The sequence below is a fragment of the Stegodyphus dumicola genome, chromosome 4, assembly GCF_044657685.1.
Source record: "Stegodyphus dumicola isolate Sdum_Otavi_A_Nest chromosome 4, ASM4465768v1".
Taxonomy (NCBI): domain Eukaryota; kingdom Metazoa; phylum Arthropoda; class Arachnida; order Araneae; family Eresidae; genus Stegodyphus; species Stegodyphus dumicola.
Genome location: NC_140771.1, coordinates 4,645,018 through 4,663,544, shown reverse-complemented (window position 1 = coordinate 4,663,544; position 18,527 = coordinate 4,645,018). Strand labels below are relative to the sequence as shown.

Sequence of the window (18,527 nt, the reverse complement as noted above, 5' to 3'; positions counted from 1 at the left end):
TTCCCCTTTAAACCCCATTTACTATTAGTCCAAAGGGATTTGAGTCCGTAAGGACTATTACTTTCGTTTTGGCATTTTGCGTCGGACTCTTATAAATGTCGCTTCAACTTTTCAAACTGTTGCCACAAAATGTTAAGAGTCATGCATTATATTTGAGGAAATTACATAATGAAAAATCTGCATAAGCGAGCAATGGCAACACTCTACGAGGCGGGGAAAAAAAAAAAAAAAAAAACTATCACCAGCGCGTCGAACTGTGTATCGGAAATTCGAAAGATATGCTCATTTTAAAATTATTTTCTGACATTGCTTTTGAACTAAATTTTATGGTTTAAGGGCAAAGAACACGATATTTAATAAATAAAGGTAACGCACAAAACGTTAAAAAAATCCCTTTGGACGTAATTTAAAATCTAACATTTCAGACTTTTTTTTAAAATTTTTTTAGGAAATTTAATACTTCGACAGCTACACAGCGCTATTGGCATTTAAGCTTACTTTAATTTTTTAAAATTTACATAGCAACAGTATCAATAAAACTCAATTTCAAGTAATTAATTTCATAAGTTATAGACCGTATGCCCTTTCTAGCATGCAAGTTTAAATGTGATGAGGCTGCTTTCAGGAAGTTCACCACTGGAAATTGTGAAAACGATTAGAACTTTTCCTGGTGTGCAGGAATAAATTATACTATATTTGCCCATGTTCGATAAAATACCATCCAATTATCATGCAAAATCTTGCTTTGTAATAAAACTTTAGCGCAACACATCTTCACTTAGGGAACATGTCTTACGTGTTGAAGCTTTTATCAGACTTTTGCATTGGTTACAAAACTGGATGCACAGCAATATTCCTCAACCCGTATGTTAATTGTTTTGAATGTTAATGCAGTAAAACGCTTCCTAAATGAGTGAATTCTTTGGTCTTTATTGGAAGGGAGAATAGATATACTCTTCAGTATTAATGTAAATAATTACTGAGAGAATTAGATTTTTGTAGCGTAGTTTACATGGGATGAGATCACTTGGGGTCCCATGATACGAACCTTCGACTCAGTATGTTGAACTATGAAAGCATAGTAAATTCTTAAATTAATGTCTTTTTACAAATTTATTGTCTTTATTTATTGGCTTTTTACAAAATTTTAAACGATATTAAAATATTTATGCCTTCAAAATAAAAAATTCTTAGAACTAACATTTGTTAACATTTTTTATGTGTATACTGTATGTTGGCGAAACTGAAAAGTACCAAATGTATTTGAACTTAAGTGGATGAATAAAAAGTATTTTATTAACAATTGAAAATTTGAACAAGATATAGGGAGAGTGTGAGCTAATAGCAGGAAATTAAACCCGTATGTCAATATAGCAGGAATTTAAAAAATATCTGTTCTTAGAATAATCTTTCTGCGTCTGTATGCCCTCGACAATATAGGACAGAAAAGTCACTTAAAAATTTTAAATTTTTTCTTATTAGTACTTAAATAACTCATATATTTAATTGCAAATGTGTTAGGCAAATTATGTTTATCTCATTAAAATTTAAAAGCTTTTTCTTGAAGAGAGCCTCATTAATTCTAAATAAGGAAATCTGGATCTTTCAAGCATTTGGTTTTAAACTAATCAACTTTTGTATATTTACGTATGATTATTTTTAAACTTAGTTTTCAGTAAAATTACAGTTCAATTGTTGACATTCTTAAAGTAAAGTGAAAATTAAGCATAATTTACATGGAATTCAATATTTTAGCAAATATTTACATTTTTTTTTTTTTTTGCCTGAATCATACTCTAAATTTTGAATGTAGGAGAAAATCGTGTGAAAAATGAACATCCTATGAAAATAAATTGTCAATAAATAACACTAAATAACACTTCTGAGTATTTCTTATTTACTATGATTATCATAAAAGGTTAAGAAATGAATATAATAAAAACATTTTATTTTACATAACTCATCCATACTTCGTATTAACATACGAAACATAATATAAAGATAAATTACATCCATACATAACTGAAAACAAATGATAGTGAAAAACATGACTTCCATTCATACCTAAAATCTCCAATATAGAGAAAAAACTGTGCATCATTATGATGCATCGCGTTCAAATTGCTCTATATCAGCAATGTCCATAGCAAATAAAATCTATATAAGTTTGTGATCTGTCATATACAGATAAGGAGCCTATTAAAGTTTTATGTTAACAGCCATAACGTAGCTTATGATAAGCACCATATGAAGTACTGTGCTGTTTCTGGTTCTCAGATATTCCTCCTTCGATTAATCAGGTTCACCACTCCAAAACTCCAGGAATGTATTTGTCAATCAGGGACTGATAATAAGGCATTAGTGCTTCAATGTCAGGAACTTCGTGAGATTTAGAATACAAGTCAAATTTACTGCAAAGGAAAGAAAACATTTTAGCTATTTTTAAGTCGTAAAATTTTAACAATGTAAATAGGGCGATAAAGACATTTACATGTATTTAATACCCAACACATTTCACAAAGAATAGAAAGCATTAATCTGATTTCTTAAAGTTTAAATATGAACACACCCGGATAAATATTTACCGGAAGAAAGTTTTTAAACTTCCAAGAAATTTGACAAAATATTTCAAATGTTACATCTTGATATCGTTTGGGAATTTCTCACGTGCACCAAACTAGAAACATTATTTGCTTACATTTGACCATCTGCGATACGAAATCTAACGTTAGGAATCAAAGCGTTAGGAATTAATGCTAATGGTTAAAACGTTAGGAATACATGGCGAAGAATTCAGTGTTGAATTCCGTAAAGAATATTTGTGTATAACTGGGGAAGGGGGTGATAATTCTTATTTGCCATATTTCCCCTACAGGAATTAAAGATATATACGACTGATAACGATAATTGACGCTCTTAGTAAAATGGTGTATTTAATTATGACAAAGCACACACTAGGGCTATCTGCCTGAGGGATGCCTTTCATGGAGGACTTTCTAAGGGAAACTGGCTCGTATAAACGTCACACATGGGGAAAACCACGAAAAGGCCCATGCAGCTAGCCCGTTCGCGGGATTCGAACCTCGGACCGAACTACCAGTGTTCAGCGACTTTACCGCTCGGCCGCTGGTGGGCTCCCTCTTGGTAAAAATACTTAATTTGTGCCTAAAAACAATCTATTTGTGAGATAAAATGCGATTAAAAAATCCGATATGAACACCATACAACTTCCCTGTGCAGCCTATTAAATTATGCACATTTTATACTGCGTTTCATTTAAACTTATTTCATCGAATTATTCCAAGTTAAGTAATCCCTTAAGGGAAGTTGAAAATGGCATCAAAAACTAAAGTTTTGAAAATATACATCCCGGTGAGTTTGTCGTAAGGGAGTTAAACTTATAATTTTATTTATTTATTTTTTTCATAACGCGTATAAAACTTTACCAAATGCAGGTATAGGAACCGGAAGACCGCATTAAAAGTTTAAATCTTTTTTTTTGTCGAAAATTAGTTTAATAATTTGACATTCCCAAAACATGAATATTTTCGTCATTTAAAACACTTGTAATCGGAAATATATGGCTACGATCCACGGATGTAAAAATAAAAGCCAGATAAAGGGGTAGGTGTATATAAATGCATATACACGTTTGGCACCGCAGACTGCAATAAAAAGGGAGGTGGTCAACTAGTTGTTATACCAGCCCCATATACAAAATTTAAACGTTCTACGGTTAATCGTTTTCGAGATATGCAAGATACGTGCCTACAGGCGACATGAAACTATTCCTTTTGAATCCGTTTTTACAATGAGTTTTGGAAAAAGAGGCTTATTCTATCCGTACGTACAGACGCAACGTAAAAAAGAAAAACGTCCAAATGGATTTGGGAACAGTCAATGGATATTTCGAAGGCTGTTTAAGGAAAGAGATGCCTTACTGAAGGACTTTCTAAGAAAAACTAGCTCGTATACACGTTACACATGGGGAAAACCAAGAAAACGCCTATGCAGCCAGCCCGTTCGCCGGGATTCGAAGCTCGGACCGAACTACCAGTGTTCAGCGATTTTACCGCTCGGCCGCTGGTGGGCTTTCTAGATTACAATACTTCCTTTAGTACGCACAACGGAGTAAAAGTTGGCGGTTAAACGGCAAAAATGGAATCGGGAGAAAAAGATGACTTTTTAAAAGTATGCAAATGCTATCTGGGTTGAAATAGATTCATGGAGAACTTTCTGAAAGTAATTCCATATAATCCACTGAGAAAGGCTTCTCAGCCATGACATCAAGGTAAACTCAGCCGTAAACAGAATTCAGTGAATTTACTCATACAACTCAACTGGTGACCGCATAAAAAGTTCGCTAAAACTGTAATAGTTTAATTTGTTTTTTAATAAATAGATTTTTAATCTAATTTAGTCTAGTAGTTCCAGACTTTATTTTAAAGTAGCATTTACCATTAATTTCATTCCTATTCTGAAACATCACTTGTAAATAAAGGTAAAAGTATTAAAACTTCGAAACACTCGTTAAACTACATGAACGTTTCAAAAATCTACTCGAATAAGTGACTCTTGAATGGTTGGTCATAGGCCTAAAGTTAATTTAAAAAATAAATCAGTTAAGTTCAAATGAATGAACAACAAGTTCATCTACTACAGTCTTAATTTAAAATATACGAAATAGAAGTTTTGTTTTAACTCTAAAAATAGCTCAGCGAGAACAATCCTTTGTTTAACCGAATTAGACAAAACAAGTTTTTTCATATGAGCAAAATTATCAGAAATATCATTAATTAAAAGTGTACAAATATTGCTTATTTCACCAAGATTTCGGATACTGATCCTCTAAAACATAAAATTTACGTTGGTAAAGAATTAATTCAAAAGCAATAGTTTCAGGTTTTATAGAAGTTCTAATATTTGAAATTTCGCATTTAATATCTCCGGAGAAAGGGAGTTGAAATCATGTAATTTTGATAGTATTTTTAGTGAGAACTTTATTATAATCTTATTTGATAAGTTACTTCAAGGTCTCATAATTCTATAGCTGAAGTTTGTTTCGCATTTTTTTTTTTTTAATTTTTTATTTTGGTTGTATACTATTAGGAACAGTTCCATTTCTTTCATAAAGAAACTGGATTTCAGATTTTGATTTGAATAAAAATGTAAATGCCACTATTTAATATTAAAATCATAAATTCGGTCGCAAATGACGTTCAGTTTCAACAAAAGTCAGCTTAGCAATGACCCAATTACCACCTAGGCCTCTAAATCATTCTATACAATTCTTCTCTACCCTGTTTATCCTCGTGAAAGTCAAAATAGCGGTAAAGGTTCCCTAAAATATATGCTTTGTCCAACTTCCCAGGCTGTCTTAGTTTTGTTTTCAAGTAGTTTAATTATAACCGGAATTCTATGCTTCTTTGCGAAGAAATTATGAATCGTAATGGATCTAAAACTTTCATATTAACGTACTAAAATATTAATCTTTGAAATATTGCATGGGTTATGCAATTATTTTAAAATCTATGCGTATATAAAATCAAACTTACTTAAATTCTCGCACCCATTTCATCATTTCCACATCTTTGTTGCTTGTGAGATACTCGTAGTCGCCACCAGTGTGCCATGGGTAAAAGGAGTGGAACCTAATCATGTACAACGCTTCCTCAGGCAATTTGCTATTGTTGTGCTTCAGAACCTGCAATATACGAAAAATAGTTTAATTACCGAAAGCCATTTCTAGAGCTATATTTTCATGAATTTCCTGTAAAAATCAAACTTAGAAAATGCAAATATTAAGCGTGAAAAATATTAACAGATTTCAGATATAAGACGCATTTTTATTTATCTATATATATATCTTATAAAGAAGAAAGCTTGGGTGTTTGTCCTCTAATAATTCAGTCACTGCTATAGCTATCGTCGTCAAACTTTCTACAATTCTTTTCTGGGTTCTGGAATAGGTCAACGTCCACTTTTTCCCCAGGGAAAAAGGAATAGCTAAAATCAGATACAGTGTCTCACAAAAGTGATGGGACACTTGTGCTTTACAAAAGGAAACTGTAATAAAATTAATTAAAAAAAGATGTAAAAATTTTTTGTGGGTGTGTTTCATACTTAAATTTAGTAAAGATTATTACGTAACATATATTTTCTCAAAATATTAAAATATTAATTTAATAAAAATACAATTGTTTAGAACGGAGCAAAAAATGGCTCACATAAATGATGGGACACCATTAGATACTACTACGTACTACAATAAAAATATTTTTGGGGTTTTTTATTTTTACTCAAGAGATATTGGCAATAATTTATAAAATCGTCTGCAGTATTTCCAGTTCTTTTTGAAATTTTTGTGTTTTTTAGCTCTGTGCAGCCATGAATGCTAAACGAAAAGAAACTTTTCCTGAAATTCGAAAATTAGTTATTAATTTGCTATTGAATGTGGAAAATCTATTAGAGAAACTGCTGAAACAGTTAACTTGAGTCATTCAACAGTTTTTAATATCATTAAACGATATAAAAAGAATCATATGATTCAGGATAAAAGAAGACCTGGCCGACCATCAAAGCTATCCAATGGAATAAAGCGAATTATTGTTCGAAATATTAAACAAAAATCCAAGAATGAGTGCTCCTAAAGTTGCTGCTGATTTACAAGCATTATATGGAGTAATTGCTAATCCTGACACTATTAGAAGAGTAATTCGATCTGCTGGATATCACGGTAGAGCAGCCAGGAAAAAAATTCTTCGTAAGTGAAAGGAATAGAAAACTCAGACTGGCTTTCGCAAAATCCAACATAAATAAAAATTCTGATTACTAGAATGAAGTTATATTTGCTGATGAGAGTAAATTTAATATATTTGGTTCTGACGGTAGAATCTTGGTGTGGAGAAAACCCAGGGAAGAATTTCGAAAACAGAACTTGGTGCCAACAGGAAAACATGGTGGAGGAGGAGTTATTGTATGGGGGGTGTATATCGTTCGCTGGAGTTGGTACTCTTGTTTTCATTGACAGTATAATGGATCAGTACAAGTATATTGACATTTTAAATCAAAATTTGAAATCTTCAAAGCGAAAATTGAACCTTCATAACGATTTTAAATTCTACCAGGACAATGACCCCACGCACACTGGTTTGAACGTTAGACTCAGACTGCTGTATAACTGTCCTGAAATAATAAAAACACCACCTCAATCTCCAGACTTAAATCCCATAGAGAATATTTGGCAAGAATTGGAATCAAGAATTCGCAAGCACACCATTTCTTCAAAACAACAATTAAAATTGGTGCTTCAAGAAGAATGGGGTAAAACCACTCCAGAAATCTGGAAAAATAAGTCGAATCCATCCTAAGAAGATTAAATCATATTTTAAAAGTAAATCCAACAAAATATTAAAACCTTTTAAAAAGTAAAATTTTTGGAAAAATATTTGATGGAAAAGTAAGTGTCCCATCACTTATGTGAGCCATTTTTTGCTCCGTTCTAAACAATTGTATTTTTATTAAATTAATATTTTAATATTTTGAGAAAATGTATGTTATGTAATAATTGTAACTAAATTTAAGTGGGGAAACACACCCACAAAAATTTTTTACATGTTTTTTAAATTTATTTTACTACAGTTTCCTTTTGTAAAGCACAAGTGTCCCATCACTTTTGTGAGACACTGTATATTACTTAAAAACTCGGAAAAACGATAATTTTCGCTCTCATTTTTCATAGCGGCAACAGTCTCGCAAGCTGGAGATGAAAATCTGTTTAACTTCGAAACTTATTGCCACTGCTCGCTCTCAAATTCTACAGTTTGTTAATAAAAAATTTCTCTAAGTTTTACGATGAAATAAAAAAGCGCTGCCAAATGTTAAATACATTAATCCAGGTTCCAAAAGTGCGTGAGAAGCAATTTCGGCTGTTCCGATTTTCGTAGGACTTTATTCAGCCGAAATATTAATTAAAAACTCTGAAAGCGCTAATTTTCACACACATTTTTCCGAGTGGCAACAGTGTCGCGCGCTGGAGATAAAAATGCTTTATTTCGAAAAGTGTTGCTACTGCTCGCTTTCAGATCGTAGAGTTTGTTAATCAAAAATTTGTAAATTTTATAAAATCTATACATATAAAGAAGAATGTGTGTTTGTTCACATTAATTTCTGATCAATTATGATAAATTTTTTGCCACATTTAATCGACTATAATTGAATATAGGTGAAATACTGGAAGAAACTTTATCTTTAACGATTGTTTTATTAGAAAGACGAAAACCACTAAAAACTGCGTGCCATTGTTGCTGATATAATGAGAGAGAGAGAATTAGTTTATTTTTCCTATCGAAATTTTTTTATGCGAGTTCCATATCGCATTAAGACTGAAAAAATGTATATCAGACTGAAAAGTCGTGTTTTTTTGCATCGTTATTAGAGAAGGATTACAGTGGTATCGTTCTCTCTGTTGTTAGATGTATTACTCACAGTTTAACTTAACTGGCATCGGGTACTTCCGCTCGTCTACATACGAGTACATAAGAGAAATACCACTTACTCATCATGAGATCTCCGAAACTATACATCCGATTGACTTGAAATTTTGTGTAGTTACTCATAGGAACTCATCAATTTAACTTAACTGCCATCAGGTACTTCCGCTAATACTATATATACTGATTTATATCATTTAGATGCATGACCGGATTTAGATTTCATGAGCTCCTAAGCTATTTGAGATATGGGGCCCTTTATGGGGAATACGAGTCAATTCTTTTATATGCGATATGTTACAAATTTTCAGAGGGGGCCCAAGAAAGGGGGGGCTCTAAGCTATAGCTTGTTCAGCTTATACGCAAATATGGCACTGTTTGGATGTTATTGTCATGGAGTAACTAAGTTTTCCTTAAACAGCGTAATTTATTAAAATCTTTAACTATGAAAATAGTTATTCTTTAAGAAATTATTATATTTAATTTAACATAAAATCAATAAACCGAATCATTAAACTCTTTTAAAGTGCTTATATATCAACGCATAGAAAAGAGAATATTCAGTTTATTAAGAAGTATTTCCTAATGCAGTTATATATTTTACATTAGAACTTATAATTGAATTATGGAATAAAGAGTAATATTTAAGAATATTATATATATTTACACAACGTGTATGTGCTTAAATCAACGTGAGTGTAAATTGGAATAAAATTAATTGAATTGCTGAAAGAAAATTCGTCTAAAGTGTAATTTTATTATCAATACATTAGCTTCAATGCTTAGCGAAAGCTGAACAAAATGCCTTATTGTCATAGGAGATAAATGATTTTTCAACTACATAGACAGCATACGAAACTTTTCCATGAGCAGAATTAAGGTACTCAGTAATTTTTACTCCTTATGTGTTTACTCTGCAGCATCAAAATTTTTAAAATATAATTTTTGAAAAAATTCATGAACTCTTTTGAAGTTTTCAAAATGCCGACTTTTAATTACATAGATAATAAAACATTTTAAAAATTTTCGAACATTTATATAATGAGGTAAAATGGTTATCGAATACTTAGACTTATTATTTTTCTCAGTCATTAAATTTTATATTAACAATTCTCAATTTTATCGCCAAACGAATCCCCGATGTGTGCAGAAATTTTATAATTTAACATTATGTATTATCGTTTGGAATAATATACTAATGCCCAAAGCTTAAAATAAAATGAAGAACATCCTTACCCTGTACATATATTCATCATGGCCCCATGACATCATGACATTTTCCAGACCGCAGTTCTCAGTGTACATGCCGAGGCGAGTGTTGTACTTTGCATTGTAGAGATCGGGATTCGTTGCGAAACTTGTCCTCCTGTAGACAATAGAAGGAGCAAATTCACATCCTACTGGAAAAGTGTCTCCAACCACGCACCACTGAGGTTCTCCATAGAGTGCCATTACTTTACCAAGGTCATGTATCAGACCTGTGAGATGGAACCAGTCGAGAGTAGGATGAGCCTTGCGAATGCGTTCTGCAGTTTGGAAAGCATGGACGATGTTCGGAATGTCTACGTCAGGATCACTTTCATCGATCAAGCAGTTCAGTTTCTCAAGAGCTTCCATTGCAGTCATACGAGCCTTGTCGAATTTAGACCAGTATGCCATCTAAATTAAAAAGATAATTTCGTAACTTGGGTTTTTAGCGCCATTTTTATTCATTATGTATTTGATTGTAACAAAGGAATACTTTTAAGGAAAACTGGCTTGTATCCTCGTTATACACGAGGAAATATATTAAACATACTTATTGTTAAATAAAATTATATTACACATAAATAATAATTTATTCCTGAAAGTGGTGATTAATATATTCTTGTTTCAGGAAATGCTGTTTTCAGTTGGTATGAAAATCAAAGTTTAAACTTCGCTAATATAGTGAAGATCACTCAAGGATTACTTTCTAAAATAAGTAATATTTCTTGACAGTTTATTTAAAAAACTTTAAATAAATTTAATACGATTGTAAAGCTCAAAGCGTAATTTATTAAAGTTTAGCAATAGTAGTTAGTAGTAAAATTTCACCAACACGAGTAAGTTTTAACCACAAGATGAAGCAGCAAAGTTGCTATCAATAAGTACAGAAATTGAATAAGCTTTGGTTTACTTAATTATATAACAAAGTACTTGAGGGCTATCTGCCTAAGGGAAGGGATGCCTTTATGGAGGCCTTTCTAAGGGATACTAGCTCGTATGCACGTTATACATGAGGATAACTACGAAATCGCCCATGTAACCATTAGACCGGGATTCGAATCTCGGACCAAAATACCAGCGTTTCAGGTTGAAGTGAAGTGGAATTAAATAAGGTCCTGGTTTGAAGTGTAAGAATAAAAGCTGTAATATAAATTTATAAAAGCAAAATAAATTAAAATTAGATTTTACCTTAGATAAAACAAAGTCTACAGTTTGGTAAGTATGCATGTTGAGGTATGTTTCACGTACTCTTGCTTGTATTGGATCCTCCTAAATCAAATAAAACAAAATTTACTACATAAAAATAACAAACCTATTAGGAAGAAGTCACGTAAAACTAAATGTTCATAGCCCAAGCATTAAAACTTTAATTTTTATTCCATTTAAAACCAAAATACAAGTTTAAGAAATACTTTAAAGCTTTCAAAGCATAAAAAGGTGCAAGATTATAAAAGTACAGAAACTAATAAAAAACTGCGGGTTATACTTTCATAAAAAGAAACGCTTAGGTTCCGAATTGCACTTAAAGATTGTTAAATTTTAATGGAATAGTTTCTAGGCCATTTTTATTTAAATATTTTAAAGTACTCTACAGTAATTTTCCGTTTCACCAGCGCAAATCTCGATAAGTAGACTTTATTGGCGAAAACCCACAGTATACACATAAAAAGTGTTGACAAATGTTAGTTCTAAGAATTTTTTATTTTAAAGGTATAACCATTTTAATGTCGCTTAAAATTTTGTAAAAAAGGCCAATAAATTTGTGAAAAGACATTAAGAATATACTATGCTTCATCGTATAACATCCTGATTAGCCGATTCATATCACGTGACCCCAACGTAAACTACGCTACAAAAATATAATTCTCTCAGTAATTATCTACATTAATTTCAAGTTAAATCTTAATTTGGAATACAAGTTTAAACGTAAGAATTATTTCAGTTCCTACGAATAGCTTACTCAGAAATTACATAAAACCGCAGTGCTTTAATTCGCTAGAGCATTCTTGTTAGAATGGATAAATTTATCTCTTGACTTAGCTTTTTCTATATTTTCGTCTTCGGGTGAGTGGTGTGATTGCATCCTAATTGACATATACCGCGAAAGCCCTTACGGCATAAAATTGAACCATCCGGTAAAACTTCTATGTAATTGTATGCTAGTATTGAAAGGAACAATTAATCTGGTAAGAAATGGCTACGACTTGTTTTCAAAATGTAAAAACTAAAGTAAAAGGTTACCAGCAAGGATATTTCGTTTGGCATCGATTGCACCATTACTGGCGACTTTATCGCTTGCGCCGGCAAAACGGAAGAGTACAGTCTTCTACAATTCCGAACTGTTTTGAGAATTACAATTAATAGGATTTCAGCAAATCCGACACACTTCTTAAGAAAATGTGGTATAATTCCGTTTTGAGGACCGTAAAAAATTGCAGCGAAAATGTATGCGCAAAAGCGCCAAATCTAGCGTACACGCTGATTTCAGATTGCGTATGTTTATATAGTTCTATATTTCTTAAGACGCCATTGAAATACTAGTTTAATTTTTAAATCCTTTTTTTGATTTTAAATCCTTTTTTAATATCCTATGGATTTAACAATTTGAGAATTGACCATGACGAAAAATCGGCAATAGAATTTTGGATTAAAGTGCAGAATCTCCCACTGTTTGACGCGTTTTTAAGAATTGCACATATTCGGTATCCTTGTGCACATCGACCTATTTTCATTTTTAAAAAAATCTCACAAAAATGGTACTGCGCACACCCTTGGCTTTATCTATGTACACATCGACCTATTTTCACTTAAAAAGTTAAAAAAAAAAATTGACAAAAATCCAATTGTTTTTACCCTTGTAAAAAGCGGCGAACAAATAAGTGAGCGATTCTGCACTTTACCGAGAACATTTTCAAAGAAAAGGAATCATTCATTATAGAAAATTACGTTTGAACAACCAACAAGATGAAATTATGCTTTAGCGGTAAGTCGGTAGCGAAATAGCGGTGCAGGTATCCATTCAGTTATGTTTAGCAATTTTTATACAAATTATAATAATGATCTGAAATAGTTGTTTACCCTTATGCTTCCATTCAGTCATATAAATTATAATAATAAAAAAGTATTATATGAAATTAACCTTTCATCTAAATTAAAACATCAATCTTAGATGGTTATTTACTATTATAATTCCTTTCTTGCCGCAATAATTATTAGGGTTGCCGCAATTATTTTTGGCAGCATTGCCATCAACAATAGTTTGGCGATTTTTTACGACCATCGAAACCCAGTAGTACCGAAAATTTTCACTTCATAAGATGTAAAAAGAATTTAGTTTAATTTTCGAGCACAACTTAGAATTTGCATATAAAACTTTATATTAAACATACCCAAGACTATTAAAGTGAAAAAAAAAAATCTTTACACTTACTTTATCTTCAGAATAGAGCCTGAAGTCTTCTATTTTCTTCTTTTCTGGACGGTAGAGTTCGGATGGATCTAGCATGGGGATGGTATCCTCGACTTCTTGATGTTCGTCAAAGCTACGATAGGCAACTGCGGTAGTCATGATGTTTCTTTAGGATGCTTCTGCTGTGAGGTGCTTCGCGGAGACTTGGTTACTTGGATTTGTTATGGGGTGCTTTAGAATCACGGCTGCTTTTATACATGTGGCTTCAATCAAAATAAAATTTTCTTTGGAACACCAAGTCCGTTCACAGTTCAAAATTCTGCCGATTTCGTGCGCAAAATCTTGCCCCTAATTGGCTAAAATGTACACACCTCCAGCTGTCTATTGGAAGATGGCTGGCGAGATAGGTTATCTACTGATAGCACGAAGGCAAGGAATTCCCCAGAGAAAAATCTTCCCATTTCGTGCTTTGCATCTAGGACGTTCAGACCATACGAGAGTCTCCAAGGAATGCGTCATTCAGCTTCCTTCAAACACGGAAATAAAAATACCGATTTACGTAGATGCTAAGTAAGGTCTAAAATGAGATTTCAATATAATGTCTCTAATTAAACTGAACCCTAATATAAAACAAGAAATGCAGCAAGTTTCTAATATAACTTAATTTTAATTTAATTATTAAATGGCATTGCTGAACTGTTAAGCTTGTTAATATAGTAACTTTAACAAATTATTTCTGAAATATTTACCATAGCAAAACCCTTTCTTGCAGAAAATATGTTATAAAATATATTTTCAATGCTTGTCTGCAGTGAATAATCATAAGTTGTGAAACAAAATAAGTCACTATGTATTTAAAATAAATTTGCTTAGAAAATATTTTAGGTTTATTCATCTAATTTTCTTGCCAGTCGTTTTGGAAAATCTCTTGAATTGGATCTGTGATTTAAAAATGAACCACAATAATAACCTCTGAAATTGTGCGTTTCAACACGCAAACGTTAGTATCTAAACTTCCAAAGAAATTAAATTCTTTCAACAAAAGTACCTTTTGGCACTTGGAAAAGGTATACAAAATATCACCCAGTTATATTTTGTATACTAGATTAACATTATTATACATCAGGTCAATCTTTCAATTAAATCTGTAGCTACATTAGCAATGAATAATGTGTTGCAGTTAAGTAATTCAAATTTTCTATTAGATATCTCCTGAAAACTGTTGGTAACAAAAATACTGCAAAAAGCATTTTTCAAGATATTTCTCATTAAGAATCTTGAATTTTAAGAAACTATTTTCTAACCGTTAGCAAAATCTTTCATTTGAATTACATTTTTTTGATGGAAGAGCAGGCTTTCATACTGCGAGAGGAAAAACTGTTGCAGAGGTAAAGTAATATGATTGCCATTGAGAATAGTGCTATTTAGCTATGCATTATTTTAAATAGAACTGAATATTTACGTAACCATTTTATATTTCATCTAAATATAAATAATAAGTAAATTGTAAAGTTATCAAAAGTACGACACAGAAGGCTATTGCGAATTACGCAAAGTTTTTGTAGAATAAAACTATTAATTTTAGATTTATGAATATTGCACTTAACAGTAAGTTTTTTTTCTGAAATGAGAAACTTAATTGTAAATGGGATCTAGTGCGAAAGTAAGGCAGAATTATTGTAAAGTTAGTTTACATTATAGGTTATTAATTGTGAAAATGGTCGAAATAAGACAAATTTTAAGACTTGTACTGAATTATACTTTTATGGCGATATCTTTCGCAATACTCAAAAGTCATCTGTCAAACTCTTCGCGTTGTCAATTTCTTTTTGCTAAAATGGCAGCAGTTAAAAGAATTCGGTATAATAAACATTAGCATTTATTTTCAAAAAAGAGAAACTGGTTATCATTTGTTTTACTCCTCTTTTCCCGCTAAAAAAATTATTTAAAAAATTTGTTTTTCACGGTGTGCTATTAATACATTTCTTGTTAATCAACAAAAGTATACTCTGAAAAATATTTTTTCATCTCCAAAATCTTTGCTTATAACAAATATTTAAGTGGGATTTCTAATGCCAGAATTATTCTGCATAAGAAATTCATTTGAACTAATATACTGTGGGATAAATTATTAATCAGATTATGTAATGGATATGTTAACGAAGTGCTTCGAAATTCCTTTTGAACTAAAAGGAAAATTCGAGAACCGTTTATTTTAGGAAAATGCATTTCTGAAAAGAATACTAAAGAAAAATTAATGTATTATGCAAGAGAATCAAATTGTTCATTGTTGAATCAAATTTTTATATAATCAATCTACCAATTATTACCGAAAATCAAATTGTTTTGTCTTCAAGAATTCAACCGATATTAAATGTTTTCTGGTTTCTATTTACCAGTCAATGGTAACAACAAAATAATTTGTTAAGTTTTTGGTGGTGTATTTAATTATGGCAAAGCACACTAGGGCTATCTGCCTAAGGGGAGGGATGCCTTCGTGGAGGACTTTCTAAGGTAAACTGGCTCGTATACACGTTACACATGGGGAAAACGACGAAAACACCCATGCAGCCAGCCAGTTCGCGGGATTTGTTAAGTTTTTGGTAATTGATGGAAACAGAAGTAAATTGATTTTTCATGTGATGTATGAATTTGTAATTAGATTTCTCTGTAGTCTTATTTCTTCGCGTCCTTTCCTTAGAATTAAATTAAGCTATAATTACTCGTAATCAAGTGCAAATAGGATGTATTAATAATAATTTATAATTATATTTCGAGCAATTAGAACAGAAAATACTTTATAACCGACAATTAAGATACTTTATGATTTATTAGGCCTAAAAAGTATTTTCTGTTATTATTCATTAATCATGCTACAGAAAAATTACGAAGTTGTCTTACTTATATCTAATGTTAGTATATTTAAAAAATATAAACTAATATTTAATTTTTAAAAATGGCCATATGTTTGCTACCTTTTTTTATGAAATGCAATATAAATTTTAAAATTTACAGAAAGTGAACTTTTTTAAAAATAATGAAAGTTATTACATTACATGATAAAGCAAATATCTTCCTATTTCTTAATGTACATACTGAAACTGATAATTTTCAATGAACGTTGAAATTTTTCAAACAACTGAAGTAAGTTTCATTTTCTTGAAACTGATCGCTTAACGATGCGTACGAAAAATGTCATAACATTTCCTCAGACTTTTATCTGATTACATTTTAATGCAATTATGCCATTCTAAGTAAAAGCAGCAGTTAGCCTAATATTAAGCGCCTCTTGTTAGGGAGTAATAATAAATTTATAAATTTTATACTCATTAACTGATGCATCTTGACAACGTTTGGGCACAATTCAGCGGTTCAATAGATGCATGATTTTAAAGTTCAAGAAAATTCAAAAAATGAACTTAGCATTTTAAAGAATTTTATTCGTTGAGTTACTACGCAAAGACACGCAAAATAGGAGTTTCATAATCACTTTTCACATTAAATTAATCTCCTCCGTATCGAAACATGTAATGAGTTTTAAACACATCGTGTGTGTTGTTCATAAGATATTTCAATTCATCTCTCTTAAAACAGCCCTGGTTTTAACATTTATGTTCAAAGTAGCGCATGCCTGTTTCGGATATCCGCAAGGATCTTCCTTGAAGCATTTATACAATGCACTTAGTAAAGCGGCTTTATTTGAGAGCGAACAAAGCCACAAGGTTTCTTAACACAGGTAATGGATTGCTTTCAATACCTTGCTAAAGGATATCTGTTGAATGACTAATATGTTAATCTTGAAAGTCATTCGCTGAAATTTGAACAGTTAGTCACCATTTCTTTACTTCAGCTCCTCGTTTTTCATATGCAACTTCCTGCTCTATAGATAATGAATTTTTGGGAATCATTAAGCCAGATCCCAGACAAGGATGCAAGGCAACTGACAGGAAATAAATTCAGCTGGCTGTTTTACAAACAGTCCCGGTATTAAAAAAATTAAGTTTGGGTTACATGGGCAAAGCCACGAAAACGCCCATTAACCTAATCGTTCACAGGATTTTGAGTCCGGGTCGAACTACCAGTGTTCAGCGACTTTGTTGCTTGGCCGATGATAAGCTTAGTTCAAAAAAGGATTTTTCAAATATCTCTTTAAATAAGTTTTCAATGCTATGCTTTTAATTTTTGTCATTTAAGAAATCCAAATCTAAAATGCCAAAAGCCTCTTTTATATAGCTCATTCCATATAAACGGTATTTTGTTCCAACAAAGCAATTTCTTTTTTTTTTTCATTTCCTGAACATTTATCCCAAATAAACAGAAATTTATTAGTTATAACGTTATTTCCCAATATCTGTTTTCTATCTTTTACAGCTAGGTTCACATTAATAAAATTAAAAGAAAATAAGAAATTTTAAGGCACATTACATAACAGTGATAGTTGTTACGAATTATTGAAAAGTCTTCTTAACATAATAGCTATTATAAAAAATTTTCAGTAAAGGCGATACAATGACCTCATTCTTAAACTTAAAAGAAGCTTGGATTTCAACCAATTCTATTTAAATACATTTATCAGCGTACTCAACATTATATTTGGAAATAAATATGATATAAGAAAACTCATCAAACTGTTTTTATCAATTTCAGACAATTTAACAGACCTGATCATTTTTTGATACGAAAACCGATAAAAATGTTGGGGAAAAAATTCTTTACATTTTTAATTTAAATGCTTTTCTAACCCTAGATTTATCAAACTTAAAAATATGTTGCTTTTAATTAACAACCCTGGTTTTATAAAACAATTATAAAGGAACGTATAACACGGAAGAGTATACATACATTATGGGCAATTTCCGGTCTAAGTCTTTAACTTACCTCCATCCGTGCGTACTATAATCGAGCAATCCAAAAAAATCAGAAAACTACTCATTTCCACTAGCAAAATAATGTCGAAGTGCTTCCACACACTGCGACAACAAACTGAGTGAGCGAGCAGTTGTAAAAATCACTTCATTTCAACTTTAAATTAGCATTAAACTATAAATCAATTAAAAGTTCTCCCAAACGGCCGAATGGTATATACATAAAAATTAAAAGCAACAAGATAGCTTAAGTCTAAAGATCATAAAAATATTGCAAATATTTTTTTGCGGCTGTTAAAATGCTTGGAAATTTTTTAATTTAATCAACATGACCAATGCTTATCTTTTTGGATTTCAAAGCACACAGAAGTGCAAAATTTTAGAAATATGATCTTTGAAATCAAGCTAGGCAAAATCTGCATCGTGTAATGCATGTCAAAAGCGAGTGAGCGCAATTTTATCTTTGTTAAATTATTTCTGAAAACGCTGGATTTTCTAATAGCCATTGCTACT

At 31.4% G+C, this 18,527-nt stretch overlaps 1 protein-coding gene across 1 annotated transcript; it reads right to left on the bottom strand.

The window, feature by feature from the left end:
* Positions 1-1,927: 1,927 nt before the first annotated feature.
* Miox (Myo-inositol oxygenase) lies at positions 1,928-18,158 on the bottom strand. The gene is made up of 6 exons (XM_035371983.2): positions 18,028-18,158; positions 13,171-13,676; positions 10,929-11,009; positions 9,729-10,151; positions 5,556-5,704; positions 1,928-2,411 (listed from the first exon to the last, which is right to left on the bottom strand). The coding sequence occupies exons 2-6, from the start codon at positions 13,306-13,308 to the stop codon at positions 2,303-2,305; spliced, it is 900 nt and encodes a 299-aa protein (XP_035227874.2). The 5' UTR covers positions 13,309-13,676; positions 18,028-18,158; the 3' UTR covers positions 1,928-2,302.
* Between the last annotated feature and the right edge of the window lie 369 nt (positions 18,159-18,527).